Here is a 27989-nt window from a genome sequence, read left to right as displayed (position 1 = left end):
ATAGACATCTAAGATCAACAAACCGGTATCAAGATGGGGATTTTCTTGAGGAGGAAGTTGACAAAAATGAAACAAAGATCAAGTACAAAATTTTATTTTCTATTTTTATTATTCAAATCAACAGCATATTCTAGAAAATGGGTTTCAGGTGTTTTTGTGTATTCTACAACAATTTTGTCCATAAAGAAAATAAAAGGAGATACAAAATAAGAACCATGATGAATGCATATTGACCAGGATGTACATGGAAACAACTGAGATTTAGCGGCACTGTAGATGCACTCACATGGGATAATTCAGCACTACGTCCTGTTTGGCCAGCTCCAACAACATAGGATCGTCGAAAAACTTGCTGATGCTTACGTCCTCGCTCAAACCCTGCCACACAAACAATACAGGGTGTCAGTTGTCAAGGGGGGAATAAAAACAAATGGTGAATGTGGTAGAGGATGTTTTTTCCATTTGATTTGTAATGTACAAAATGTGGTTGTAAAGATGAATGAATCAAAAGAGAAACTCTCTCGTAACCCTCCTCTACACATAAATACTGCACGGACGACAAATGAGGACACTGGACAAATACGGGTGCTCGTCAACATTTTTTAATATCGTCGAAAAGTTGAATAATTTCGTTAATTCCATTCAAAAAGTTGACTATTTCGGACTCTTGTGTCTGTTCTCAGTCAGGTCGGTCTTTCTTGTATATAAGCAATGGGTCGCGAGAAGTCCTCCCCACACAGTCAGTTAGATTTTGGACCTTGGTCCACACACAAGGCGCACCTCACTATTAAGCGCACCGTCGATTTTTGGGGGAAAATTTAAGACTTTAAAGTATGCCTTATAGTCGTGAAAATATGATAGTACTGTATTGTGGCCCTCGTTTTCCTCTAGTAATACAGTACTATCAAGAGGAAAATGAGGGCCAGCACACCAAAAAAACTAAGAGCTGACAGTAAGCATCAAGAAAGCCTGGGCTTCCAGGACCCCCAGGCAATCCCACGGCGCATTGAGGCAGTGGTTAAGGCAAAGGGAATACAACCAACTGTTGAAGATTGACATATCGTTTTGTAAATACCATCCCACTCGTCCATCTTCCCCCCCATGCAAAACACTGGAAGTATGCATGGTGATTTGTTCACATCATTATAAATTTTTATCCTGTTTTCATGGGCTTTATGAGCTGGAAGCCCAAACAACTTTAAAATAAACAAATAAATACTTGAAATCACTTAAGGTGTGGCCCTGAATCTATGATAGTTTGACTTTTTGAATGGCATTACAGAAATTATTCAACTTTTGGAGGATATTCAAATTTTTTGAAGAGCACTTGTAAATGTTGTAGTGTTTCTGGTTGTGAACAAAAAAACATTCCTCCCTTCAGCTCCTGATCAAAGCTATCTTTTGTATGTATCTGTAGATGGGGTTGGGGGGGAAAAAGTCGACATGTATAGGTCGGCTAAAAATGTCTGCATCGAAGCTCCGTACATTTGCAAAAACGGTCCATGTTTCTACACGGACCGTTTTTGCAAATATACGCAATGAGCTCATTGTAGAAAACAAGCAGCTTCACTTGTCTACTCATGCACTATTGTTGAAGCAATGTCTGTAAGTGACATGATAGAACACACTTTTACATGTGTAATGTAGATAGAATGATGTGTGTGAATAAGTGATAGTTTAGGGTTTACCTTAAACGTAATCCGCTAGTGCACTAATGATGATCGTGATTGCTAACCATTTAGCATATGCTTATTTTGTTTGTGTTTAATACATATGTATAGACAACCAACCAACCAACCAATCAATCAATCAAGGACGGATCTGTCGAGGAAGGATGCATTTGTACTTGCTCCTGCACTCACTCGTTACTTCTATTTTGTTGACATTGGGATTTTTAACTACATTGCTGCAATATGCCTGGTGGAAAAAAAGCTAACGAAACTGAAGAGATAAAATCTTCTCTTGCAAAACTCAAAGAAATGGTCACCAAATTACTTGAAATGAAAAAGAGCATCGAGCCACTTCCGCAGGAAATTTAACAGTTGAAGAAAGAGACAAGAAAAAGATCGACGCATTGTCGCCTTGGAACAAAAAGTGGATGATTTGGAACAGAATCTTCGAAACAACGATGTCATAGTTACAGGTATTCAGATTAAACCGCGCCGCGGCCCTCGGGCGAGAGCTGCGGCCAGCACAAGTGCAGTTGATTCTGACCAAGCTTCAGCAAACAGCAAGTGACAACTCAACTCGGGGATTTGGGATTAATTGTGGATCGAGCGCACATCCAGATGTGCTTTTCGCTTCCAACTGGGGGGACACGACCACCTGCAGTTCTGATCAGGTTTGTTGACAGGAAGAAAAAGATTGCTCTTTTGAGAGATAGCTACAAACTTAAAGGTAAACATGTGTACGTCAATGATAATCTCACAAAACGAAATGCTGACATTGCCAGAAGGGCGCAACAATTGAGAAAGAATGGATTTCTCAAGAACACATGGACAAAGACTGTCGGATCTTCAACCAAACAAAAGAAGACTCATCTTCTCAGAAGAAAATACGATCGTGAAAAGACTTTTGAGAGACATTAACTGCTCAGTAACTCACATCAATAAATTGTGGATTATGTTTTACCCAAATGAAATTATTGTAAAAAATTAATAATTAACCCAAAACTGGAGCAGTCATGATTTGAATAATGTAAATATAGCATATAATTACTTGCTGACACTGCCAAGGTTAACTCTTGTTTATGTACCTGCATTGATAACATGTATTGCTGTTCCTGTAAGAACTTAAACATTGTCTGGCTCGATTTCTGTTTGGACATTTGTTGTAACATGCAAGGCTGTCGTGATAAGGTTGTATTGTGGCTGCAATGTATCTGCTGTAAATAGTTACAATGGGGTTGGTGAACGCTCAGGAGTATCAAGATCTAAGCATCATCGGATGCTGGCAACAGTGTTGGCTGAACTGACCGGAATGGAGTGAACATTGCTGTGGACGCAATGGGCAGAATGCAAGCCCATCTACTCTTCTGGAAGCCACAAGTGTGAAAGCTGATCCAAGGTCAGCGAAGACGCTACTGGTGAACGAGCATGCGCTCGGCTTGGCTGCTCGCCTGGCTGGGTGGGCCTCTTGGTGGCGTCCAGGAACCGATTTACCAATTCCAAATGATTGGTACTAATTGCAACTTACACACAGACATTACTCAAGATGAACTGAGCGAGGAGTGTGCAGACTCAAGTCTGGGATTGATAACGATATGAATCATTGACTATCATAATCAATGTATATGACTGATGCCTATAGTAAGAATCGATGCGGACGGGTTACTAATAAGCCATGGGTTCTACCCGTCAGCCCTTCTTTCGAATGTCAATGTTGCAAATTATATGATGTGACAAAACAAACAGAAGATAAATAATGAGCTGTGATGATATTCAAAATTTTACTCGATTATTCAATGGAATAATCAATAGAAAAATCTATTGAAAAAAATTGATAGTGACAGCCCTATTTGTAGTTATTGCCCCAAGGAATGAAAAGGAAAGGATGAGAAAGAAGAAGCGAAAGAGGAGAGGCTCACCTTGCGTCGTCGGGTCTTGATCATGAACTCTCTGGCTAGGTGGGGGGCAGGCTGAGGCTCCAGCGGCCTTATCACGATGCTCTTGTCCAGTGGATCACCCGGAACGATCTGGAAATCACATTATTCATTTTAAAACACGGGGTACCCCTTGACTCACATTTAATTTGTTTTCTGACCAAGCTTGCAAAATCAATTTACTCCTTTGCAATAAGTTTCATATGGAATTGTGTGCTTTTACCTGAATTTGACCAGTCAGACGCAAATTTAAATGTGGCTCACCATCCAATAGTTGAACATTATAGGGTAATTACAATTAAAGGTGTATTTAAGGATCTTTTGTGGCTGCGTTGGTTCTCAATCCCGTCAATCAATCTGCCGCAACGACTTTGTGCGTGCTCGTTCCTAGCTGCGCATGCACACTTTGAGTGTTTGTAGCATGTAGCCGCTGAGCTTCAGATTCAGCCATTCATCATTGTAGCTCCACCGATCTCACCGCATACTTTGAAAATGGATAAGTCGCAAGAGAACATCTGTCTATGAAGTGAGGCTGGCTGCAAAGACTGATGAAGATGAGCTTGCACGTTCTATTTACCTAAAAAAAATCTAGTAAAGTTTTCCTCTTTGTCAAATTTACTAAGTGCATCAACCTTTACTAGGCTTTTTCAAGCAAATATCACTCCCCATTTTTAGAGTGTGCTTGTTTCCCCCAGGACGAGCAGGAGAGCTGGTAGGATGGTCGTCCGCATGCGCATTTTTCAAAAACTGATAAACAGACGTTTGGCTTGACTATTTGAGAAGATCCTTGAATATACCTTATATATATATACACCTTATATATATATATATATATATATATATATATATATATATATATATATATATATATATATATATATATATATATATATATATATATATACATATTTACTAAGAATACATTGGGCTTGGTTATTTTGCCACATGAAAAAAAGTTATTGTTTCATTGGGTAATAAAAATGTTACTTTTTAGGTATGTGTTAAATATCATAAGCTCATATATATATATATATATATATATATATATATATATATATATATATATATATATATATATATATATTTTAATTGTTTTGTTATTTTAATAATATTATTTTTTAATTAATCGGCTAAAAAATCTGAGAAACAATCTGTCAAATGTGAAAGACGCTTGACGGTCCAGCTGAGTGGACACCTTTTTATTTTTTGGTGCGTTTTCTCATCTGATTCATTGGCAAGCGTGACGTGCTGCTGCCACTGACTCAGGAGCGCGTCCATCATGTTGATGGAAGCCAAGACGTGCGAGCGCAGCTGGTGACCAGCGTTGGCATCAGCGCAATGTTGGCAGGTTAAGCGAGCAGTTTTTTTTGGGGGGGTGGGGTCAAGATGATTTGGCCAATGAGTCATGCAAAACACAAGCACGCCATGAGCCTCATTGACAGGTAATATGTTCACAACATGCAAGAGTTTCTTCCCCATCAGGCTTCTTCTCTGAAGCAAAAGTTAGGAGTTGACTTGAGTCTGACCTAAATGAGCAAGTATCTTGAAGGCAAGTTTCCTGGCCTCAGAATGGGACGACACATGAGAGGAAACCATCAATTGAGAGGCCGAAGGCAAATCAACAGATGGACGGAGCAGTAAGTTGACATCGATTACAAGCAGGCACTGGCAGACCACCAGCTCACTAACGAGTTTAATGGGGCAAACAAACAGTCATCCAGGGGCAGCTGAATCGATACTAGCCAGTCTGTTCCGCACAAAGCCGTAGCAACGGACAAGGCGGATGCTGAGTAAGTAAATATGTAATTATGCTAGCTAGCGATGATGTGACTCGCTGCTAGAGGCCAGCGGGCGGATCCTCTTGAGACAAGGACACCCGTTTGTGACTTGGATAAATAAATCATTCCCTTGGGACGCCGTTATGACAAAGCATTGAGAGGAAATCTTACATGGCAGATGACTGAAAACTCGAACGTCAGACGACTATGAAAACATGAATCATGGAGAAAGAATGTTCTATTTGACCTCAAAGCAAACAATAATCGCTTGGTGTCGTTTTTGAAAGTCACTATAGTAATACAGAGGTACAAATAAAAAATATGCTAGTAACGTTTATTTACTTCAATACTTCAAAAAGTGAAACTCATCTCCGGATGATTTAAACAGTCGCAACACGCAAAACTTCTTCTTCTCTTCCTAACTTTTCGGTGATTTTGAATGGAAACACTGAAGGTTTCATTCATTTCAGTTGAAAGCATCCTAGAAAAGTTTCCATAGATTAGCCAGTCCTGTATGCTCCCACAGACATTCAGGTGCTAACACGGCACCTTCAACGCCACTTCCAGATGAAGGACTTTGCCATAATAAGCACTCATCTCATCTAAGTGGAGCTTAACGTTGGGCGACAGCCGCTGAGAGCGCGCGCAAACACATGTCGGACATGGCAGCCTGAAACGGGGCTTAAATCTTAATGACTCAACACTTGCCGCACATCAGCCGAGATTGAGACTGAGTGGCGGACGGGATGCGCGTGGCTGCTGCACAGCATGGCAATTTTTTCCTGCGCACGGGTTGGCACGTGTGTGTACAAGTGCTCCTTCTCAGTTTTGCGTTTAAGAAGTTCCGCACCGTTTTTGAGTGATTGAATCGAGAAAAACTGTCAAAAGTCTTGGATGTTTTTTTTTTTTAATATAAATTAGGGATGTTCAATAATAAAACTTTTTTTTCAGACCGATACAAGTATGAGGACTCAAGAGTAGTGTTAATACTAGTATTAATATTTTACTAATATTTTTGATACATAAAATTTACCCCCAAAAACAATGACAGTACATTTGAAAAGGTAAGAAGTAAAACAGTCAAAAGAAAAACCTACATACCCCAAAATAGCCTTTTTCTTTAAAATTTCATGAAGTTAATGGCAGTTGTCTATGCTTCTCATTTCTAGTTTCTGATTATAAAATGGCCACAAGAGGGTTGCTGATACTCGAGTCGGCCACTGACGCAAATTACCAATACCTTGGAAGAAGGCCAGGTATCGTCCCGATACGGATACCTGGTATCACTACTCACCTATCCAGTTGTTGGTTTTTTTAAGAAAGAAAAAAAGAAGAGTAATCTAAACATTTAGAAAATTGTCATTTTACATACTGTAGAATCTACAAAATAACTCTTATACTTGTCTTCACTTATTTGTGGCATTAAATTGATGTGATGTCAAATTCATACCTGCCAGTGGTGAAAGACGGACAGAGCGAAGGCCTGCCCCTGAGTGTGTGTGCGAAGGTCGGTCTCGAAGCCGAAGGAATCAATTGCCGGGATGAAGGCCTTGATGGTGTAGAGTGGAGAGCCCGGGATGGGCGCGTCCTGTGTGACGTGGCCCCTGCGAAAAAACGGCAACAGCGTGAATCCCGGCTTCGTGGCTCAAAGTGCTCGGGACAGGGACCGACCTCCTCCGGGCGAGCACTGTGTAGACGGCCGAGACGCAATCAGCCGGAGCTTGAACCTCCACAAAGTAGTATGGCTCCATCAACCTTGGAGTGGCCTGGAATGCACACAAAAAAAGAAAAACCTTGAGCATACGGCTAACGTATGCATCGGCGACACGGTCAAAACGAGATGAAGAGACGAGCCAAAAATTGTAAGCGAGAAACGTCACTGCGCCGCAATTAAAGAGAACGATCGTCAGCGAAATGCAAAGTGTAATCAGGGTAATGGAACAATAAAGAAAGCGAGTATGTAGTAGTCTAATGGCAGACGGGAAAGAGCGGTGAGGTGAGGCGGGGCGAGTTAGGGATCTCGGTGATCTCACCATGAGGAAGGCCGAGTACACCACCCTCCTGGCGGTCGGGATGACCTGGCCCCCTCCGCGGTGCAGCGGCTCCTGAGCGATGACCGCATCCAGGATCTTGAACTTGACGTTCCTGATGGCTGACATTTTCAAAGTAGAAGATATTCAAGGAGGGGAAAAAAGGACATCCTCAATGGCAATGCTGAGCGCCAGCGGTTCCTGGCCCAAGTTCAACAGCCAACTCAATCTTGAATCAATTAAACGTCTCATCGGACGACGTTTGTCGTTTGGCATATGGAAAGAAAGAGCAGCAATTGGCAGCTCTAAAGTGTTTCAACTATCGGAAGAATTTTAGTGTCATAAATTTGGGCAGCACGGTAGATGAGTGGTTAGCATGCCTGCCTCACAGTTGGTTGAGATGTCTTAGTTTTGTCTGCTCAGGCCTCCCTGTATCAAGTTTGTATGTTGTCCCTTGGTTGGATACATTTTGTCTGGAAAATCTGGTTCCCTTCCACATTACAAAAACATACACGCTAAATCTGTTGAAACTGCCAAAAAGGTCTAAAGGTGTGAATATGAATGTTGAATATATAGTCTGCAATTCACAGACTGGTCCACAATTCAGCTGAGATCGGCTCCAGCTCATCTTCCAGCCTAATTAGGACAAGCAAGCGCTATAAACAGATGGATTGAAATTTGTTTGCACAGTTGAAGTAGTGAGTTAGGACTAGATTTCCCAAAATGTAGCTTTTCATCTGAAAATACAGCAAATAATTTTGAAAAACAGGCCACGGTTTCTGGAAAACAATGCCTAACATTTTTGTGTGATATCACTTATTAAAAAAATCTGGTTGGGAAAAAAACTCCTCAAATAACCAATAAAAAAAAAAAAACTGTTTTCTTCAAGACAACGTATTAAAAATGACTGACATTTCCAAACTCAACTTAAATTGTACAAATGAAGCATTATTTGTGGGAAAAACAATGTGGGCAGTAGAACAGGTGAATTAATTGTTTTGTGTTTTTTTCATGTATTTGTTATGCGGGATTTTAAATGTGTTGGGAGTGCTCATTCCACCTTTTTTTTTTTATTCCATGAAGTTGGCTACCACTTGTCATGTTGCTATGGGAAGTTTTGTCTTTCGCATTAACTCTTCAAATCAATGTGTCAAAGACCTTGATACGGTATTCCGTTTTATCTGTGTGTGTGAAGTGTTTAAAAGCAATTTTTATTTTATTTTATTTTTTTAAGAAATCACGTCTAGCTTTAAAGAGAGATGGTCCTTACGCTCATCACACAGTGGCCCCTCCCTGGTGCCCCACTGGAAACCCTGAACGATGCTGTCTTTCACAGAGCCCAACAGTGCCTTGTCCACCTGTCAAGCACAACACAGACAATTGACAAAAAAGAAAAGTGCTACAGCGAATGAATGCAAACAAGCTATTGGCTAACAGTATTTCTGAGGCACTGACCTCTAATTACCTCCACAGTAAGGTGCATAAGAGATACTATGCTACTTCCTGCTGACAGTTTTTGGATTTATCAGACATGAGAGATTATTTTAACTTTTAGTAAGAATCCGCACACACTGATGAAAAAAATTTTAAATGATTTTTTTTTTAAATCCTTTTTTTTTTATAACGAGAAATGTTGAGAAAAGGTGATCTGTAAAATGCAAATGTAGGTGTCATAAGGATCAGGCCTCGACTGCATAAGGACAATATTATAGTCCTGACAATCCTCTCACCTCAGAGGGTAGCGTGTCGTCCACCAGGATATTGGGCCCCGTTGTGTCGGGTCCGAAGGCCCAGATGGACCTGGCGGCCAGCAGATCCCAGTCATACTTTGTCTGGAAGAACTCACCCAGCTTCTTCCTGGAGGAAGGAGGAGGAATAGAGGGGAGGCGGTTAAGAAAGGTTCTTTGCGTGAAGTGTCAGCTGTAACATAAAGGAGATTAGTTGATTGGGGTGTGCAGAGGGGTTAATGGAAGAGGAAGAGGTTCGGCCTAATGGGGTGTGAAGTGTGTCGCCTGTGCGACACCGTTGCACCTGCACAACCTCACACACGCACACACACTTTGTATCACAGCGGGAAGAAGTTCTCGTGTGCTTTCAGAGCATTTTCAATTAGCGTAAGTGAACTGATCGATACAGCGAGGAAGCTCTTAAAAAGGGCTCCACGTTCTTTTCACCAAACACAGCACAACATCTTTTATTTTCTGTCCAAATATTCCACAAGAGAAATGCCCTATAAAACAAACCGCTGAATTCAATTCAATTCCAGGAAAACACATACTCCACTGAATTAAAAAGTCAGCAAGCTGTGGCATGCCACTTAAAAATGAAAAAGAATATGAAATAGTTTTTCGCAATAAATGCGCACGTGACTGTCCAGCATTTTTCCATCATGGCATTTAATTAAAAGAGCAAACGGTCACTGCCGCACGCCATTTGTCAGACGCTAACTGAGGGATAAAAGAGAAATATGACAACGTCTCGGGGGCCGTTACGCAAATGTCTTTGCTATATGTCCACCATTACAACTGGGCCATTTCAATTCATCATGAGATAACTGGATGTGTGGAAGCTGCGAGATGGCCGGTTGTCATACCTGTTCCAAGTGATCTGCACCACCTCGTTCTCGATGTCCTCGGCCAGCCCCTTCTCCAAGGGCTCGGCGATCATGGTGATCTTATTCCTGCCAATGACAACGTACAGTCAGCTGTCAATCACTTGCTCTGACACCACTCGCCAGAAGGGGAGAGGTAGGGGCGAGGTCAACGCTGATGGCAACTCTTATTTAACTCGATGATAAAACCCTCACTGGCCACAAGATCCGGCACACCTACTGAGATCCAGTATTAGAGATCAAAAATTACGCTTTTACAATGCATAATGATAACAGTCACACAAAGTTGGGTTAGAGTGCCTGCCTACCCATCAAGTGTGAAATTAAACAATCCTGTCAAAATTGTATCTGGAAAATTGTAAAAATGTGCGACAAGGCCTACCACTGGTGCAGTGTTTTATAATTATTTCCCTGGGGGTATTTTGGCAAAGGACACCTAGGAGCTGTTGTAAATGGCTAAAACAATGCCGAGTAGTTCCTTTAACACTGACTGCATCACACTGAGTGCTTTATCTAATGACATGAACCTCTCATACACTACTGACAATCACAATTACATGCAGGCAATCTTGTATTACATTTTGCAGTGCAATACTCACTTTTTATTTGGCGTCTCAGCAAAACACTTTAAAGACGACGTCTCTACGACTGTTTCACAGAACGTCACCACAGGGTCAGCAACCTATGGACATGAAGACCTTCGTCTCAAAATCAAATCAAAAAACAAAACGGTAACATTAAAGAAAAATGACTCGATTACTTTAATGTCGATTTCAGAGTACATCTTGCGCAGGTCATGCATAACACAGTCCAGGTAGAGCTCCCCCGTGCCCAAGATGACATGCTCTCCAGACTCCTCCACCTACCGAGACAAACATAGATACACATAAAGCAAGCTGCGCCTTCTACAGACGCCGGTTCAACTACTTGACTGATGTGATGCACCTTTGTGGTGAGGGAGGGGTAACTCTTGTTGACCTTCCGCAGTCCATCCAACATCTTGGGCAGCTCCGAAGGGTTAACAGGCTCCACTGCGATTTTAATCACCGACGCGGTGTTGAACTTTAACGGACGGAAAATCTGAGCCTGAGGTGAGAGAAAGAAGTCCATGAAGCACTCGTTCACTTTTAGGCGCTGCCGCCATTTGTTGGAGTCAGCACAGTCTGACCTCCTCGTTCCCTCGGGGCTCTGTGATAGTGGCCGTTTTGACGATGGGCTGGTCACATCCCTCGATAAGTACCCAGTTCCCGGCAGGAACTCGATTCACTTCAATTTGATATCTTAAAAAAGTGGAGCAGCCGAGATTTAATTCACAAGAAAACCGCTCCAACTTGAAAAAGTCCAAATCCTCAAGGCGCACCTTGCGACGGAAATCCAGAGCCGGCCAACGGTACAGACTTGGGAATCCTCCTCATCTTCCAGGGTGTAGTTCTCACCTAACACTTTGACAGGCTGGCCCGCCTGGATGGTCCCGCTCAGTACGCGGCCAAAAGCGTGGAACTGAACGCCGTCCTCGGTGCTGTACATCTTGGTAGTGTGACACATTAGGGGACCCTGAACAAGGGAATGTAAATGTTACTTACAAAGTAAGTTTGTGAGCGTCTTAGGTTAACAGACAATTGCCCAAGACATCTTCCTTAGAATAAAGAATTAAGATTCAGGGGCATGTTGTTATCTTTTGATTTGACACCTTTATTGATCGTTCATAAGAACTCACTTCAGGGTCACACTCAGCCATGGCCTCCCCTAGGTCTGAGTCCAGACCGCCCGTGTAGGTGTGTTCTATCTTGTTCCGGGCGCCTTCCTGTGGCGAGGGGATATGCTGCACACACATGTCCACCAAGCCTGCAGAAAACATGTCAGAGTTAAATCTTGGTAGCCTAATAGCAGAGTTGCTTATGTCTGTCATCTATTCCAACTTTCTTAAAAAAAACACAAACCAAAAAAAAAAACACCTGACATACCGGTGAAGTCGCCAAAGAAGCGGTTGCACACCAGCCTCAACAGCGGCCTGATGTTCAGTTTCAGTTCTTCTTTGCTCAGGTGGACCCCCAGTTCATCCAGAACCCTGGGGAGTGACGTGTCCACGTCCCCGACCACCTAAACAAAGAGACGGTTTCAGGACATTTGGCTTGATTGGACCTCGTGGGCATTGAACATGCTTGTGAAGGCTTTTGGATCCAACCTGTGAAAGGATTTTATAGAGTGGCTCGAGGACAAACTCCACAAAACTGCGCTGGGTGTTACTGGTGGGAGCTTTCTTTGTGAACTTGTGCCTAAATGACACACACACACACAACTTGAGAGAATGAATGTTTAAATGGCAAATATTGGGGAAACACTCACGTTTTTGGGTTAAAATAAATGTCACCCCAGAGTCTCTTGGAAAACTCAGTGTAATTGATGTCACCTGCAAATGAACAACCAACCATGAGAAAGGCGACATGTTAAGAGTGGTAATGTGCAGTCATCTCACCATACGTATCCGCATAGATCTTTGCAAAGGAGCCGAGGGTGAAACAGATGCTGTACTGAGAGCTCGCAAAGCACACGTTGCCCAAGAGAGGAGAAACCACCAGGTTCTCGTCAGTGGAATATGTGCTGAAGGGGGAAAACGGGGCAAATGAACAAACGCACCGTATGGTCACGTGAGATTTATGGCGTGACAGCCACTTACTTGAGCAGGCCGTTAACCTCGTCCACAATATGGCGGAGTTTGTAGTAGGCGTCGGTGGGTGGCAGCTTGAGCTCCACGATGAGCCGATCCACCTTGTTGATGCAGATGGTGATGGCCATGCGCTCCTGGACGGCGTGCTTGATCAGGCGCTCCGTGTTCAGCATCACCTGTGGTCGACAGCACTGTGAGTCACGCGTCTGTCAACGGCTCCCAAAATGGCTGCCGCTACTCGGACACTACGACATACTCCTTCGGCCGCGTCGATGAAGAGGACGATGCCGTCCGAGATGCGAATGCTGGATGTGACCTCGTCAGAGAAGTTGACGTGACCTGTTTGGGAAACGAAGCGGGTTCACTATTTGACGTTGACGTTACAAAATGCAGGTGAGTACCTGGTGTGTCCATGACGTTCAGCAGGTAAGATTTGCCTCTGGAATCAGGCAGCACCAGTGTGACAGGCGTGCTCTTGATGCCCACACCTCTCTGTGAAACACAAAACAATATATTTCATTTATTTTGACATGATGTGGATTTCTTAAATAGTGGCCTCCTCTTATATAGGCACCGTGCTTCAATTAACCGCCGGGCGCGGGGTCCAGTGTTTACCTCAAATCAGTTTGTTACACCCTTAACTCATTTGCTCCCAAAAAACATATAAATACGTTCCATCTTAAATATTAACATCCCAAAGACATATTTAGACTTTTTTTTTTATGCTAGAGCATACAGAAGGCTTTGATGCAGTCTCTCAACTGCAGAGAACGGTTGAAGCAATGGTAGTTATTCCAAAAATGGCCAGCAGGTGGCAGCAGAGTATAAGAGCTCAACCAGGGCCATGTTGCAAACAAGCGGATTTCATCACAGTTCAAACAGGTTTGTGAATAATGATGAAACTTAGCTATATTCTAATGCTAATTGCTGCGAAACGGAAACAGATAGAAATGTATTTTTTTCCTGATGAAAGAAGAGACTCTAATCTTTCTTTTGGCAGGTTTTTATAGCAATAGAAGTCAATATTCTGCAGGCCTTGCAAAATCTGTCAAAATCCGAACAGCCGGGAGCAAAGGGAGTTGCTTCAGTGAAAATGACTGGGAGTGAATGAGTTAATATACGTATACATATACATATTCATATATGAGCTGTTCTTGTTCAACGTACTACATTATTCATTCATTTCTGAGGGTATTATTCCTATATGTCGCACTCACCTCCTGTTCAGTAAAGAGGATGTCTGTGTACCGGAGCTGAAACAGTCAAGAGGCCTGCTGTAAGTCATTTGACACAAATTTAGGTGAGCTCTTATCACCGATGGCACTCACGTCTACATCGTCTCTCTTCCTGATTTCAGGGTGGGTCTGCTCAATCAGACAGTCCACAAAGCAGGTCTTGGAAGGAAAGCGAAGGCATGTTAGAGAGCACCTGTTTTATTTGGCAACGTGCCACGGAGGAAGATACACAGATGGCGGGCAGAGTTTCACCTTGCCGTGGTGGAGGTGACCGCACAGGGTAACATTACGGATCAGTTCAGGACTATCCATCAGATCGGCGAGGAACCTGGCAGGAGAAAAATGACAACGGAAGACCGTGAAAGACATGCACACACAAATAAAAAAATAGGATATCTGTGTACTCTTCTTTTATTAGGGCTGGGTTTAAAATATCGATATTGAATCGATATTGCTTTTCGTAGCCCAATATCGATTCATAAAACCATGTATACTTTTAATACGGCTTTTTCCGGTAAATTAATGTGCCCGAGGCACGCACATACTTGTTCAAAACCTTGTGTGAGCGTTGTTCAAATGTGCCCTTCTGTTATTCAGAGTACCCCAAAAGGAGCCCAGTGCTCACAAAGGAAACAACTCAAGCATGAGCAGCTCCGAGCTGCTGACTGCTATATCACTTTAGAAATGGACTGCGTTTTAATGCAAGCGGATCGCATCGCGGCTCTCCCTCTCGAAAAATACACACATGCAAACACACACGGTTTAGACAGATGCACTATGAAAAAGCTTTTCTTTTTGCAGTAGTTTTAAATGGCTTACCTTAACTAAAATTCTGCGCCACATTGGAGTCAAAGGTAGAATCCTGATCGTTTACTGCGCATCTTGCTGCTCTAAATAGTAAATAAGTCGTACTACACTATAACTGACACAAGACTACGGACTACTTCTTCCATTTGATGGCTGTCTAAATACTTTTGGTTCATTAGCGCCCCCTTCTTTAGCATAGATGCCTATGGCTATGAAGAAAGGCCACTGGCGGTAATGCATGACTTCTTCTTCCTTAAGGTTAAGTCTGCGTGTCGAGTCCATGGGCGCCAGTGATGGCTGTTGCCGCTGTTGTGCTTATTACTAGGGTTGTCAAAAGTATCTATAATTTGTAGCCAAATACGATACTATTTAGGGGTGGGAATCTTTGGACACCTCACGATTCGGGGGATACGATTCGATTATTTATCCATTTTTAATTTATGTATATTGATGCACTTTTTTTACAACACAAATTTCTATTTGTCACACTAAGTATTAATCCCTTGATACAATGGATCAAAAAACTCGCAGTTCGGATCAGAATCACGGATTAGATCATCTTTCGGATCACCCAAAAAAAGAAAAAAAAAAGATAAATAGAACTTTGTTTTCCTTTAATCTAATAAAACACTTTTTCCCATTAAATAAAAAGATTCAAATCAAAATGCCAAATATGTCCATTTACAGTAGAATGTAGGAACACAACAGTGCAATATAAAGCAGGACAAGTTATTTTATACATGAGCCATAAGAATCTTTCCTGCCTTATTGAATATACAGTTGCCTTCTTAAATTCTAAACGACCATATTTGACATTTTGACAGAAAAAACTCAAACTACAATTTAAGGCACATACTCTCAACATGGAGAGTAAATGAAAAACTAGCCTATGTTATCATCATTGAAAAAGAGGCAAAGAAAGAAAGCAAAGCCACAGTTGTTGGACTACTTTAAAAGTTAACTAGAGGTTTCTTAGTGCCCTAAATTAGCAATTGGATATGATTTCGGGACGACGATGTGTTGATGTGGGCATGTAATGGCAAACTACAATAAGGCAAGCCGAAATGTGTAGAAAGACAAGTCGAGCTAGCTGTCAGTCGGTCACGCCACCATGCAGGCCATCTTCAAAATAAAAGCGTACTAAGGCATGGCGTCAACATATTCTTTCTTGAACTTTATTTTGACGTTGGCCTTCGTTTAGGTGGCATGTTATGTTACTGAATGTTTGTAGCTGTCTTGACAAGTCTACACAGCGGCAGCTTATTTATTTATTTTCTGATTATTATTATGATGATTATTTATTTGCGGTTATGTTAAGAAAATCTTTTTCAATGCATTTTAAGGCATTTGTCTTTTTTTTATCTACGCGGTATCGAAAATGGTATTGAGTATTTTCCTGGGTGTCGATATCGAATTAGAAATTTTAGTATCATGACAACCATACTTATTATAACATGTAAATTGTGTTACCGTTTGTTCAATAAAACAATTGAAAGCAGGCATGAAAACGGGTCAGGGGTGAAAAAGGTGAGAAGCACTTGGACAAAAATGTTAATATTATTATATTAACATATTATTATATACGTTAATATTCGGCAGGCACTCAAACCGGTTGGGGGCATGCAGTGGACAAAGGGATGGCGAATTAAAAAGTTCCAAATTTTACGGCGTCAAGAAAAACTCTTTGCTACATTTATTGGACCATGGATGGATGTTCAAAAAACAGCATACGCTGCGTTCAAGTAGGGATGGGTACACCTTTTGTATTTGAACCGGTTCGGTTCCAATTGTCAGTATCGGGGTATTGATACAGGTTGGTACAGTCTCTCATTACATTCCCTATTTAGGTGTTTTCAATAGTTGTTTGCAAAGTTATCTTACGACATCTAGTGGTGATTAATAGAAACCAACGTAAGGAAAAAAAAGTTCCACCCGACACCAGTTAACAGATGCATTCGCCACCGCGCATGCAGACAACAAATTTTCAAGAATGTGCCTGGCGCACATAGCGCAATGAATTCAAACCCAACTTGAAGTAAAATCTTGAAAGAAAAAATGACAGTTGGAAGAGGACGTGAACGACAATCCGACACGGTATGTAATGCTTTCTAGTGCTACATGCTGACCACAAGATACCCAAGAAATTATAAATATGGTATAAGTACGTGGTAAGTGTTGTTCTAAAATTCTATAATATATTGTATCGATGGTAGAGCCACACACCTTACAACATGTTTCGAATCGGTGGTTGAAGACTGACATCGGCGACATGCATGTGTCCGCGCTGGGGAGAGGCGGGCAATGCGGCGGTGCTCCCCGCCTTTGGCAGCCGATTGCAGCGACATCCCAACTGCCGCTCGGCCTCAGCACCAAGAAGCCCTCGCAGCAGGTAGAGCCCACACTCAAACAAAGCATGCTAGGAACCGCGAAGCTTCACTCTCGTTTGGCTCGCCGGCTGTCAAATCTCGCTTGCTCTCAACAGATATGCACGATTCGCGTAAGTGAACCATTTTGGTTTTAAAACGGCAAATTTTACCGAAAGGTGAGAGATTTTCATGCCTGGAAAGTGAACAAGTGGCTGTGTCGATCCTTGACCACTTGTGGAAGCATCATACTGTATGTTGCAAGTTGTAACTAGTGGTGGCGGTCTATACATTAGCTAATATTGCTTGTCTTGGCGATTGGAGATATACTGGCCGAGTTCCAATGATTATTTCTGAGAAGCTTCAAGACAGAGATTCTGCATCAACCTTTTAAATAACTGAACTAATTGAGTTATTTGATATATCATTGCAGCCCAAGCTGCGAGTACTCACTCCATGTCGTAAACCGTGGCTGGTAACTCCTGCTCCATCAGGGTGAACTGTTTGTGCCGCACTGGCTTGATGATGGGCTCTAATTGGATGGCAAGAGAGGAATTTAATGTACATAAAATATATGCCGGTAGTTGTTGAAATTAATCAGAAGGTATGTTAACATACAACAAAATCCAATTATCAGCTAAAAAACAACCATAATAATGAACCTAAAAAAAACACCCCCAAAAAAGTCAAAATGTATTATTATACTTAGTAGTATTTCATTCATTTAATTTTGTTTCTTTGGTACACCAAAAATGAGCATACTGCATGTTCAGTTAGCACCCCCCAAAAATCTGCACACATAACTAATAATAAATATAAAATAAACAAAAAATTGCATGAAATAATGACTTATGATCCCTTTTAAGTTCCTTGTGTCTGATATATAATGGGTGTTGTTTCTAAGTGTTAACAAATAAATGATCAAACTATATTTTGATAATAAAAAAAACAACTAAAAATACCTTTTTTTTTAAAGCAGGGTTGTTGTTGTTTTTTTTTTACTAGTTTTGTAAAATGCAAGTCAGCTTTACTGGCAACAAACCATCAAGGCTGCTTTATAAATTTTTGTATTGAATTTCATTAGGTTGTGCAGGCGTTCATAGCCCTGATCTCCAACCTGTCAGAGGTTGTGTGTCCTCCTCTTGAACGATGGTTTCCACTTCCGGTCCGTACACCTCCTCAGCAGTCGGATAGTACTTTTTATCCTCATGCAGCACCACTTCCATGCCGGGCACGTCCTCGTCGGCATCGGCCGGCTCGTCGTCGTCATCCTCGCCTCCCTGCACAAAAAAGAGGACATGTTATCTCACTGTTTAAACAAACGCATTGAACACGTTAAAAGGAGAGCTACACAACACCTCATCTGCATCTCGGTCCTCTGCATCCAAGTCGTTCTCGTCGTCATCATCAGAGTCAAGCTCTGGGCCGATGTAGTTGCCAAATTCGTCGTACAAATCAGCTTCCATTTCACAGAACTGAACTTGACCAAGAACATCAGTGTTAGTTAAAAGTATATATGAGACATGACACATACACATAGTTACAAAGGCTTTGTAAACGAATATATGAGAAAAATGAAGCTGAGTTACAATGCAGAAGCCTAAAATACATTTTTGCTGCAGGTTGGCCATTGAAAGTGATCACTTAACGAGCCTCACTGTCAATTGAGCAATTTGAGCAGTGATCGCTGTCTTCTGCGCTTCACCTTACCTCTACAACCCACTAATGACCACGAAGAAAACATGCCCTAGTTTTATTCACAACTATTTCCTATAGACCAAGCACAGGCATTGCAAACATTTCCCAAATTTATAGCTGACAATCTGACATATACCCCTCAAAAACATCAAGTTTTTTTTTCAATGCTTCCATCAAATGTGTGAGTCAAGTGTGGTTGATTCGCACACATTTTTGGTATAAACATCAACATCAGGATAAAACTTAAAAAAGTGGTTAGCATTTCACTGAGCGGTGCAGGCTTGCGAGGACGTGTGCATGTTGTGAGTGTTCGTATTTCCTCAAAGGTTTTGTTCAAGATTGCAAAACGTTGCAAAGACACCAGACCCTGGCTTAATTGGTCGACAGATAATTATGAACATGTTCAAAATTTCTTCGTGAGCTTAGAAAAACAGAATAAAGCAGCACCTTGGGGGCAACCGCACTTACCATTACTCTACGAGCCGGTACACTATTCTATTGGTGCAGAATTTGTACTTGTACTTCTTGTGCAATTCACGGCAAAATATTCACTTCGAAATGAAAATGAAATGAAGCGATGCATGAACCATGCATGTTCGTCAGTCCGACATTTGCCCAATCAAAGCCGTTCACGGCAAAATAGCGCTAGCAAGAGAGTTGCCGGTAACATCCACTGCCTGATGCTAAGTTAGCTTGCAGTGTCGCCATTACATTACATTCGGGGTGCAATATTTAAAAGACAGATAAGTATTCGTCGTTTGAATGCCTGCGAAGGTGTAGACTGCCCTTTACTTAAGAATGTAGCAATATATGACTTTACTTCACTATTAGCATGCTAATCGGCTAGCGAGAATGAATGACACCCGAAACAACGTTAGCGATACGTTAAGGCTGTAATACAACAATGCTAGTTTAGCTAGATGAATTGATAATCCGATGGCGAAAGATTTACCTGTAGTCTGCGCAAAGTGAGGAATGACGTACTATGCCCAAATATTTGTATGTGTAAATTCGTTTATCTTATAGCAAATAAATATATTTTCCAAGTAGCGCCATGCGTGAGAAACGCCACTTCCGGTCTGTTTTTCTTCTGTTTTCATTCTCCTGCTTGAACGTAAACGCCCTATAAGTGCTCATTATCGCCCCCATTTTAACTAGTGGTGGGTTACAGAATGCAAAATAGTTGGAAGTTTTGTCAAAAATTGAGAAACCTTTTGGTTTGATTTTCCATCTAAAATTCTCAGACATTTTGGTGGCATAGGCGTATTATTTAAGGATGATTTTAAGTTCTCTAAGTTTCATTTCAAGGTGTGTTTTTTATCAGCAGGAAATTGGAGTGTGCCAGCTTGACGCAGAGAGCAAGCACACTTATCTGATTTTAGTGTCATTTGCATTTTTACATAAATAGAGTACTATCCTTATATCTTTTGATACTCTGCGACTATTAATTTATTTTATTTACTTATTCCAAAAGTTTTAGCAGACTATCCTGAGATGTTTATGGTAGTTTTTTTTAAATCAAAATATGACAATTCTTTTAAGAGGGTGACGAAATTCAACTGTTAACCAGGAAGTCCCAGCTCGGCATTATAGCAACGCCTTTGTTTTCTCGATGTTGGGTTCGATTTACGGCATACTGTATAAGTACCTCCAAAATCGTCACTTTTCAGGAGACCCAAAAAACGACATGCTTGCTCTTCAACCATTAACATTGCATCATCAAAGATTGGTCAATAATTCGTTAAAATGACACCCACATGTGCAGACTGACCAAAAGTATGACCGGCCTAGTGTTAGAGTGTCTGCCCTGAGACTGGGAAGTCGTGGGTTCAGTCCCCGGCCGGGTCATACCAAAGACTATAAAATTGAGACCCATTTGCCTTTCAGCACACACTCAGCATTAACGGTTGGAATTGGGGGGTTAGATCACCAATGAGATATTTTCCATTTCCATTTGTATCCCTATGTATCTATGTATGTATCTATCTATCCATCCATCCATTCATCTATCTGGTCCCTATCACTCGCAATTAGCAGGGGCACATTGTATTGAATATATATTGTGGTGATATTTTTTATTTTGTCTTCATGAGCATATGGTAATGGAGTAATCCAAAAGTAATCCAAAATAATCAAGTTACATTACTTTAATATTATGTTACTTGGATTATGTTACTAACTACATCTTTTTTTTTTTTTTTAGGACATAACTTGTAACTCTAACGGAATACATTTTAAAAGTAACCCTCCCAAGCGTATTGGAAAATGGTAGTGATGGCAAAATCAAAAATGTGTTTTGGTATGTACCAAAACCCAGGCGGAAATCTGTCTCAGAATCACATTGTCACGTAACTGTTGCCTTTTCGCGTTCCATTACGCCCCCAAATGTTTCCAAACGTTATATTTTTTGAGCAAGTGAACATGTTATCTAATCCCTTTTCTAAAATTAAATAAAAATCCTACCATTATACTATATGAAAATATCTTAAATCTAAAATATATCCAACCTAAGTATATTTCTTAAAATTTGCCCTGGCTGCAGTGATTCATCACCCTAAATGATACTAGTGTTGTAGTTGGTTCAGTGGTATCGCACTTGCGCTATGAGTGGTTAGACCAACACGTAGAGGACCCTGGTCCGAGCGGCATGTTTTTGCAGGTCATTCCTTTCCTCTCTGCTTTGTCGAAACTAATGCCGTCTCAAAAAAAAAAAAAAAAGCCTTTGAAATGTACAGGTTTTTGATTAAATGTGATAATAGTGTGGGTTAAATCATATAAGGCATTCAGTTATGTTGAGAAATGATGATCTATTTTAAAGGCAAAATTAAAACAAACCAATAATTAGCAGCAAAAAGCTAATTTCTGCCATCCCTAGAAAATGGTGGATTAATGGACTGCCGTTCCAACTGATCACTTATTAAGAAACCAAGCTTTCTCAAATGTGGTTTAGCCGACAAAATTGCTACTGTGGTTCTGATGTCACTTTAGTCCCATAGTTCAAAATATATGGGGAGAGATTTGTCTAAAATATCACTGTTTCAGAGACAAAAATAGTTTGATGCTAAGCATAGTTTAAATGTAAGTAAAAAAAGAAAATTCATTATCTACTAATGAAAACCAGTTGGTTGTTCATTATTACATGCAAATGTGATGTCTGTCTTCTGTTTTTATAATTGTACTTTCACCAAGCAAGAATATAATATATAGTTTTTTATTTCTATTTAAATACCCAATTATTCACTAGAATTTTCAGTATGATATCCAAATACCAAAATATTTGATAGCTGCAGCCTTAATAATATAATTTTTTTTTTGTTTTAAGACCTCCGCCATGCACCCCAATCAAAGTACCTGTACATACTACGTACACAATACATTTAACCAGAATACAGTAATTTGAATTGGGCTTTGTATAACTATAGTCCTTTATGCTCAGCCATTCAATGAGAAGCTGGTCTCAGCAAAAAAAATAAAAAAAAACACCAGGACCTTTTATTTTTTATGTCCCAGTCCAGCCCTGATCACAGCTGACGATTTGATCAATCAAAACACAGACACTGTTTCAGTTGATGGCTTTATTTCCGTATTGCTGCTGGTAACATATACCTCAAGTAGGCTTTGACCTACAGAGTAAAAGACACACAAGACTTAAAACGTATATACTGTACAGTACATTAAAAATAATTGGCTGCCTTTGTTACATTTTTTTTTTGCAACGGGGCCAGGTGGGGGAGAATCTAATTATGCTCCACTGTCAATATCAAACTTGCAAACAACTATACTGATGCAAAACCACCAGTAGATCATAGGCATCATAGCCCCATTTTTTATGAAATAAGCAGTTTGAGGGTCCATGGAAGTCATGGCTACATTATCTGAAACTTTTTTTTTTCTTTGTCGATTATAGAAGAACAGGACAAGGCAGAAAAGAGAGCGTTTATTCTGTCATTTGGCAGATTCAGTTAATATATAACTATTGAACCTAATATGTGGGTATTGAAAATTTTGTAATTTTCTAAAATGGCTGGCAGTGAATGTGTGTGTGTATTGAAAACAATAAACAAAAAGAAGCACCTTGGTAAAAGATTACTGCAGACATCCATGGTCACAGGATGAGTGCTTTAAATTGCATTGTAAAGAAGACATGAATGGAAAAGTGCAGAAATGACACAAGACAAACATTTAACAGATATTGCTATCAGATATGATACACGATTTGAAGAGCATTGACTACAGACGGGCAGGTCTTAGGTGCCCCTGGTCCATTAAGGCCAAATAAAACAGGCACATGCTGGTGAAACACACACAAAGCCAATACAATGGTATTATTGCCTTCAATGTTGTTTGTGGTGGGCTGGAGATCTGTTCTGAGTGGGCCAACAATTGAGATATATTACCAATAGTCACTTTTGGATGTGTTTTGTTAAATAACTTCATTTCTAATGTATCAAATAATTCATAAATATTAAACTTATTTTTTTAACTGTATTGCGATGTATTTTACTTTTAAACATGTAGTCGTCATTCTCATCCATACATTGAGGCTTATTCATTTATTTTTACTTTTTATGTTATTTTGTTCAGTTTTTGTCATTGTGTTCTCCTCACTTTATTCAAGTACTGTGCTCTGAAATGCATTTTGCACATGTACTTATATAATTTAGGAATGGACATTTGAGGTACATCACTATTTAAGTTTTTGGTGATTTTAAAATTTTCCTAATTCTTGAGTTTTTTTTATTTTTTATTTTTCCTGAAATGCACTTTGCATTAATTATTCTGCTGCATATGTATATTTATTTGGGCTGGGCGTTCAACTACATCCTTATCTAAAACATGTCGAAATTAATGTATATTTATTAAAGGTGTATTTGATTTTTAATGCTATTTTCTTAATTTTTTTAAATCATTTTCTTACTAATGTGCTTGAAAATGTTCAAGTAAATGTCTATTAGCAATGGGCATTCAGGTAAATTAAAGTTCCAGTAGCTGACGTTATGTTCTTCTTCTTCGGAGGGCAAACTTGTTAAGACTGACTCAATAGCACCTCTGCCGATTGCACCCTAGTAGTGCACTCCGGCAATCAATTCTAATGATGAATAATGAATCAATTGCTCTACTCGGCCACAAGCTTCCTGAGGCGTTGGACCACCTCCTCAGCGGAGGCCCAGGGCACCGTCACCGCCTTGAACTCCCCCGGCATGGCCTCGTGCGTCTCGGTGATGAGGCGGTGCATGGGGAAGTCTCGGCGCGGGAAGGCCACGTCCCGGGGCCCCATGGCGATCGCCGGGCAGAAGTCGTTGGCGCCGTCGCCCACGTAGAAGACCCTCTGGTAGGGCCGCCCCCTCTCCTGGGTCCGGCGCGTGACATACTCCCGGACCACCGCCTGCTTGCACATGTTCTCGGGGCAACGCGGGCAGTCGTGGGCGTGGAAGGGCTTCAGCACCAGTCGCCCGTCCCTGTTGAAGGTGGCCGGGTTGGAGAAGATGCGATGGAAGAGGGAACGGGCGCCGGCTCGCCTCAGCCAGGACTCGATGAAGAAGGTGTTGGCGTCCGACACCAGGACCACCTCGAAGTCTTGCGGCGGGCGGTTGCGCAGGAATTGGAGCAGCGCCAGCATGCCCGGGGTAGCGGGCAGCTTTTCCATGACGCCGCGGATGTCGCTCTCGGTGACGCCCTGCTCGGCCAAGTAGGCCAGCACCCGTTGCATGTACTCGTTATAGCGGCCCGGTTGGTACGTGTCCTTCAGCCAGGCGGGCAGATGCTGGCCGGGCGCCGTCTGCACCACCACGTCGTCGCTGGTCTCGTCCACGATGGTCTCGTCAAAGTCAAAGAAGATGAGGAAGCGCTTGTCCGGGGAGATGCGAGAGGCCATCCTGCTCTCGCCGCGGGTTCGGGAGCCGGGGGGCTCCTCCTCGCCTAGGGGCTGGGGTGGGAGATAACAGCAGTTGAAGAACGAGTCCCCCATGACTGTCACACCTCCTTTACTGCATCCCACGCTGAGGCTACCGAGGGAAAACATTATTATTCAAATACAATTTCAAGATGGTGACCTGACAATTTCTGCAGCGCCGGCACATGACTATAGTGAAAACCCACAATAATTGACAGCCCAAAAAAAAAAGCACAGAGAAAAACAAAACAAAGACCTTTCTTTCTCACATAGATGATATAGCGCCAACTGCTGCCAAGGAGGATTTATTCTATGTCAGATTATTTTCTGCCTTAAGTATCGGTGGCTGGTATCATCAGCCTTCATAAGTAACAAATACCTTAAATTAAGGCTGGTATCGGCCCAATAGCGATACCCTGTATTGGTCCTCGCCCATCTTTAAATTATTTAAAAGTGTTTGTTTTTTCAATTAATTGTTACCTTTTATTTTCTCTTCTGTAGGCTATTCACAAAGTGCTCAAAATAAATTGTATCCAAATATTTGATTATTTGACAAAATTTTCAGTAGGATATTTTGAATACTACAAATATTTGATATCTGTAGTCCTACAACGACCTCATTATGTGAGTGAATCCACCGGTGCCGACCTCGAGTTTGTGGGCGTCAACTGTATATACCATTGCCCCCGTATTAGGTACACCAGCACCATATCTTAAAACAGTGTTTCCCTATCTTTATTGAATATATAATTCACATAAAAAAAAAAAAATCAAGTAGCCTTTATACAGTGGTGCCTTAAGAAACAAGTTGCCATTAATCCATTCCAGCCTGCAAAAAAAAAGGTGTAAAAGGTTTTTTAAATATGAAAAATAGCTATCTACTGTATTTTACTTTATAAAACACACAGCATAATCAAAAAAATTAAACAGTTTGTGCATAATTTCATGCTTTCACTGCGCTTCCTTCCTTGACCACCAGAGGGCAATGTAATGCATCATTAATTACACTGCATTTAATAGTTCAATCGTGTCGATTATAGTATTATCTCTACAAAAAAAGAATAAATAAAAAAATCTAATGACATGGTGCCCGCAGGTGCGTCTAACGACACTTTTTTTTTTAAGTGTACAATTTAGTTGTTTTTTTTACTCACAGTATAGGGAAGCTGTGTGTCGTGGGTTAAGATTAGTCGTCTGGGCGTCTGTTCGAGATGTCCGCCTGTAATTATTATTATTTTTAAAAAAAAAATACGCACCACAAATAATAGGGCAAATTCGTAAATACAGAGCCCATATGATGAAAATAAAATCATAATAAAACAAGTGGCTGTTAAAGTGACGCAGAAAAAAACAACACTCGAGCATAGGCTACTTCTTTTATGATGTGCCATTATTGAAATTAAGTGTACAAAACACTATTGCAAGCGTGAAAAAACAGTTTTCAAGTCATGTAAAACGTTTCACCTAATTTCACGAGGAAAACATCAACAAAAGCGAGGCGGGTGCTCGTTGTGTAGCAGTCTTCACCGGTGGAGTGTAACGTTCATTAAATGCAAATAATAACAATAAAATAAAATACATACTTGTGTCACTGATGTGGGCCAGCAGTCGTCGGTCCTGTCGCACTGAGAGGAAAGCGGGAGTACGTCGGTTTTATCTGACAGCCAAGCGCGCCACCGCATGCGGTGCAACAGTCCACCCGCCCATAGGAGCTGCGGTGCGCGTTCACGTGCAGTGAAAAAGGGATAAGTAATCTGCTATAGTAAGAACTGGACTACCCTGCTACACAACTAAAACAATACTAGACTGGACTGCACTAAATTGGTCTAGTGTTAAGTGCTGCGCTAGCCTATACTAGACTGGCCTACTCAGCTTTAAAATAATGACTAGATTAGACTAGACTCTTATCTGAACTGGACTATGGTTGAGTTGATGAAGTCTGTCTCAAGACTAAGAACCTGACCAGTATACTTACTAGACCAGTCTCTTTAAGAACAGGACCGGTTTAGTCACCTTTAAAAATAAAAAAATGGACTGCTAGATTGAACTGGACTAGGCTGGTTTAGTGTACTTTAGTGTGAGAACTAGAATAGACTGGTTTATGCTTTATCACGAGAATTTGACTGGCTGGCTACTTTAGACTGCACGAGACTATATATAGAGTAAGAACTGGATTATACTGGTCTAGTCTGCATGGTTTACGTAAAGAGCTAGATTTAAACATTACTCGGGATTGCAAAAGACTGGTCTACTCCATTTGAGAGTATCTGATGGGTGAAGTTTGCTTCAAACTAAGATCTAGACTAGAATGTTGAATTAGAATTTGACTGGCGTAGACTAAACTGGTCTAATAATTTTTAACTGAATTGGTCTACTAGACTAGAGTACAGGGGTCAAAGTGCTTTCATGAAGGGTCGAAACTGAACTGTTAGATTGGCTAGTCTTGTCTACTTATAATGCTAATAGCTGGACTAGATTAGACTTGTCAAGGTTGCTTTAGAGTAAGAATCGGAGTGGTCTGCTTATAAGAAAGGACGAGCTCGAAAGCTAGACTGGACCACCAGGAAGAATACTGACATTTTGATTTACAGTGAGTCCATTTCATGAAGTGGACTAGCCCAGAATACACCTGTGCTGTATAAAACGACACGAGACAAGAATATACCAAAGTCTTAACGGGAATAACCTAAAACATATTCCAGCAAAATAGGGTTGACATATGATGCTACACTTTTTTATATTTCCATGCGGGTTCTACTCCCAACAGGATGTTAATGTTTATGAACCAGCAACTTTTCCTCCAAAGTGTCGCATCATCACGACTATTACAGCAACGCAACTGGACAACTTGCAGCTGGGTTCACTGCATCATGCTGAACCAAAATTGAAAAGGAGAAGATGTTCTATAGCATGTTATTATTTCCCAACCTAGCTAGCCGACCGCCTACACGCCGGCGGTGAATCACGGCTCTCCAGACCCACCCGGCTCACTTGGACTCCCCCACCGCTGTAACGCATACCCCCACTGAGCACCTGCTGTCTTACTCACACACACACACACACACACACACACACACACACACACACACACACACACACACACACACACACACACACAGACACATTCGCATGACACAAAATACACAACAAAACAAACAACGGTGCAGTACACACAGAACTCAACACAACCTTTCAACACACCCAAAAAATAGAAATAAAATAATTTTGAAAAGGATTTTAAAGGAAAATCGGACAATTTGGCTTAAAGGAGGTAATAGGGTATACTTTGGCTTTTTTGCATATGC

The 27989-nt window shown here is 41.1% G+C and overlaps 2 protein-coding genes across 8 annotated transcripts; both read right to left on the bottom strand.

The window, feature by feature from the left end:
* Window positions 1-78: 78 nt before the first annotated feature.
* eftud2 (elongation factor Tu GTP binding domain containing 2) lies at window positions 79-19891 on the bottom strand. Of its 2 annotated transcripts, none has more exons than XM_077558947.1 (28): window positions 19744-19891; window positions 18452-18568; window positions 18211-18373; window positions 17547-17625; window positions 14176-14251; window positions 14017-14082; window positions 13906-13941; window positions 13090-13180; window positions 12945-13027; window positions 12698-12864; window positions 12497-12621; window positions 12367-12430; window positions 12206-12296; window positions 11985-12120; window positions 11738-11865; window positions 11381-11574; window positions 11189-11300; window positions 10966-11106; window positions 10781-10882; window positions 10620-10702; window positions 10003-10089; window positions 9140-9266; window positions 8680-8767; window positions 7413-7531; window positions 7051-7145; window positions 6830-6983; window positions 3587-3694; window positions 79-378 (listed from the first exon to the last, which is right to left on the bottom strand). In XM_077558947.1, exons 2-28 carry the CDS (start codon window positions 18557-18559, stop codon window positions 283-285), a joined length of 2919 nt encoding a protein of 972 aa, XP_077415073.1. In that variant the 5' UTR covers window positions 18560-18568; window positions 19744-19891; the 3' UTR covers window positions 79-282. The 2 variants fall into 2 exon arrangements, with proteins under 2 accessions (XP_077415073.1, XP_077415074.1); XM_077558948.1 differs by having other exon boundaries at window positions 18452-18573; window positions 19744-19876.
* Window positions 19892-22351: 2460 nt separating this feature from the next.
* On the bottom strand, window positions 22352-27708 carry phospho1 (phosphoethanolamine/phosphocholine phosphatase 1). Of its 6 annotated transcripts, none has more exons than XM_077556828.1 (3): window positions 26268-26311; window positions 25839-25903; window positions 22352-24796 (listed from the first exon to the last, which is right to left on the bottom strand). In XM_077556828.1, the coding sequence occupies exon 3, from the start codon at window positions 24757-24759 to the stop codon at window positions 23908-23910; it is 852 nt and encodes a 283-aa protein (XP_077412954.1). In that variant the 5' UTR covers window positions 24760-24796; window positions 25839-25903; window positions 26268-26311; the 3' UTR covers window positions 22352-23907. The 6 variants fall into 6 exon arrangements, with proteins under 6 accessions (XP_077412954.1, XP_077412955.1, XP_077412952.1 ...); XM_077556829.1 differs by having other exon boundaries at window positions 22352-24717; window positions 26268-26289; XM_077556826.1 differs by lacking the exon at window positions 25839-25903 and having other exon boundaries at window positions 22352-24717; window positions 26268-27708.
* Between the last annotated feature and the right edge of the window lie 281 nt (window positions 27709-27989).

This window comes from Vanacampus margaritifer, chromosome 2 (genome assembly GCF_051991255.1).
Source record: "Vanacampus margaritifer isolate UIUO_Vmar chromosome 2, RoL_Vmar_1.0, whole genome shotgun sequence".
NCBI lineage: Eukaryota > Metazoa > Chordata > Actinopteri > Syngnathiformes > Syngnathidae > Vanacampus > Vanacampus margaritifer.
Note: the sequence above shows the minus strand (reverse complement) of the source record. Positions and strands in the feature narration are given on the sequence as shown.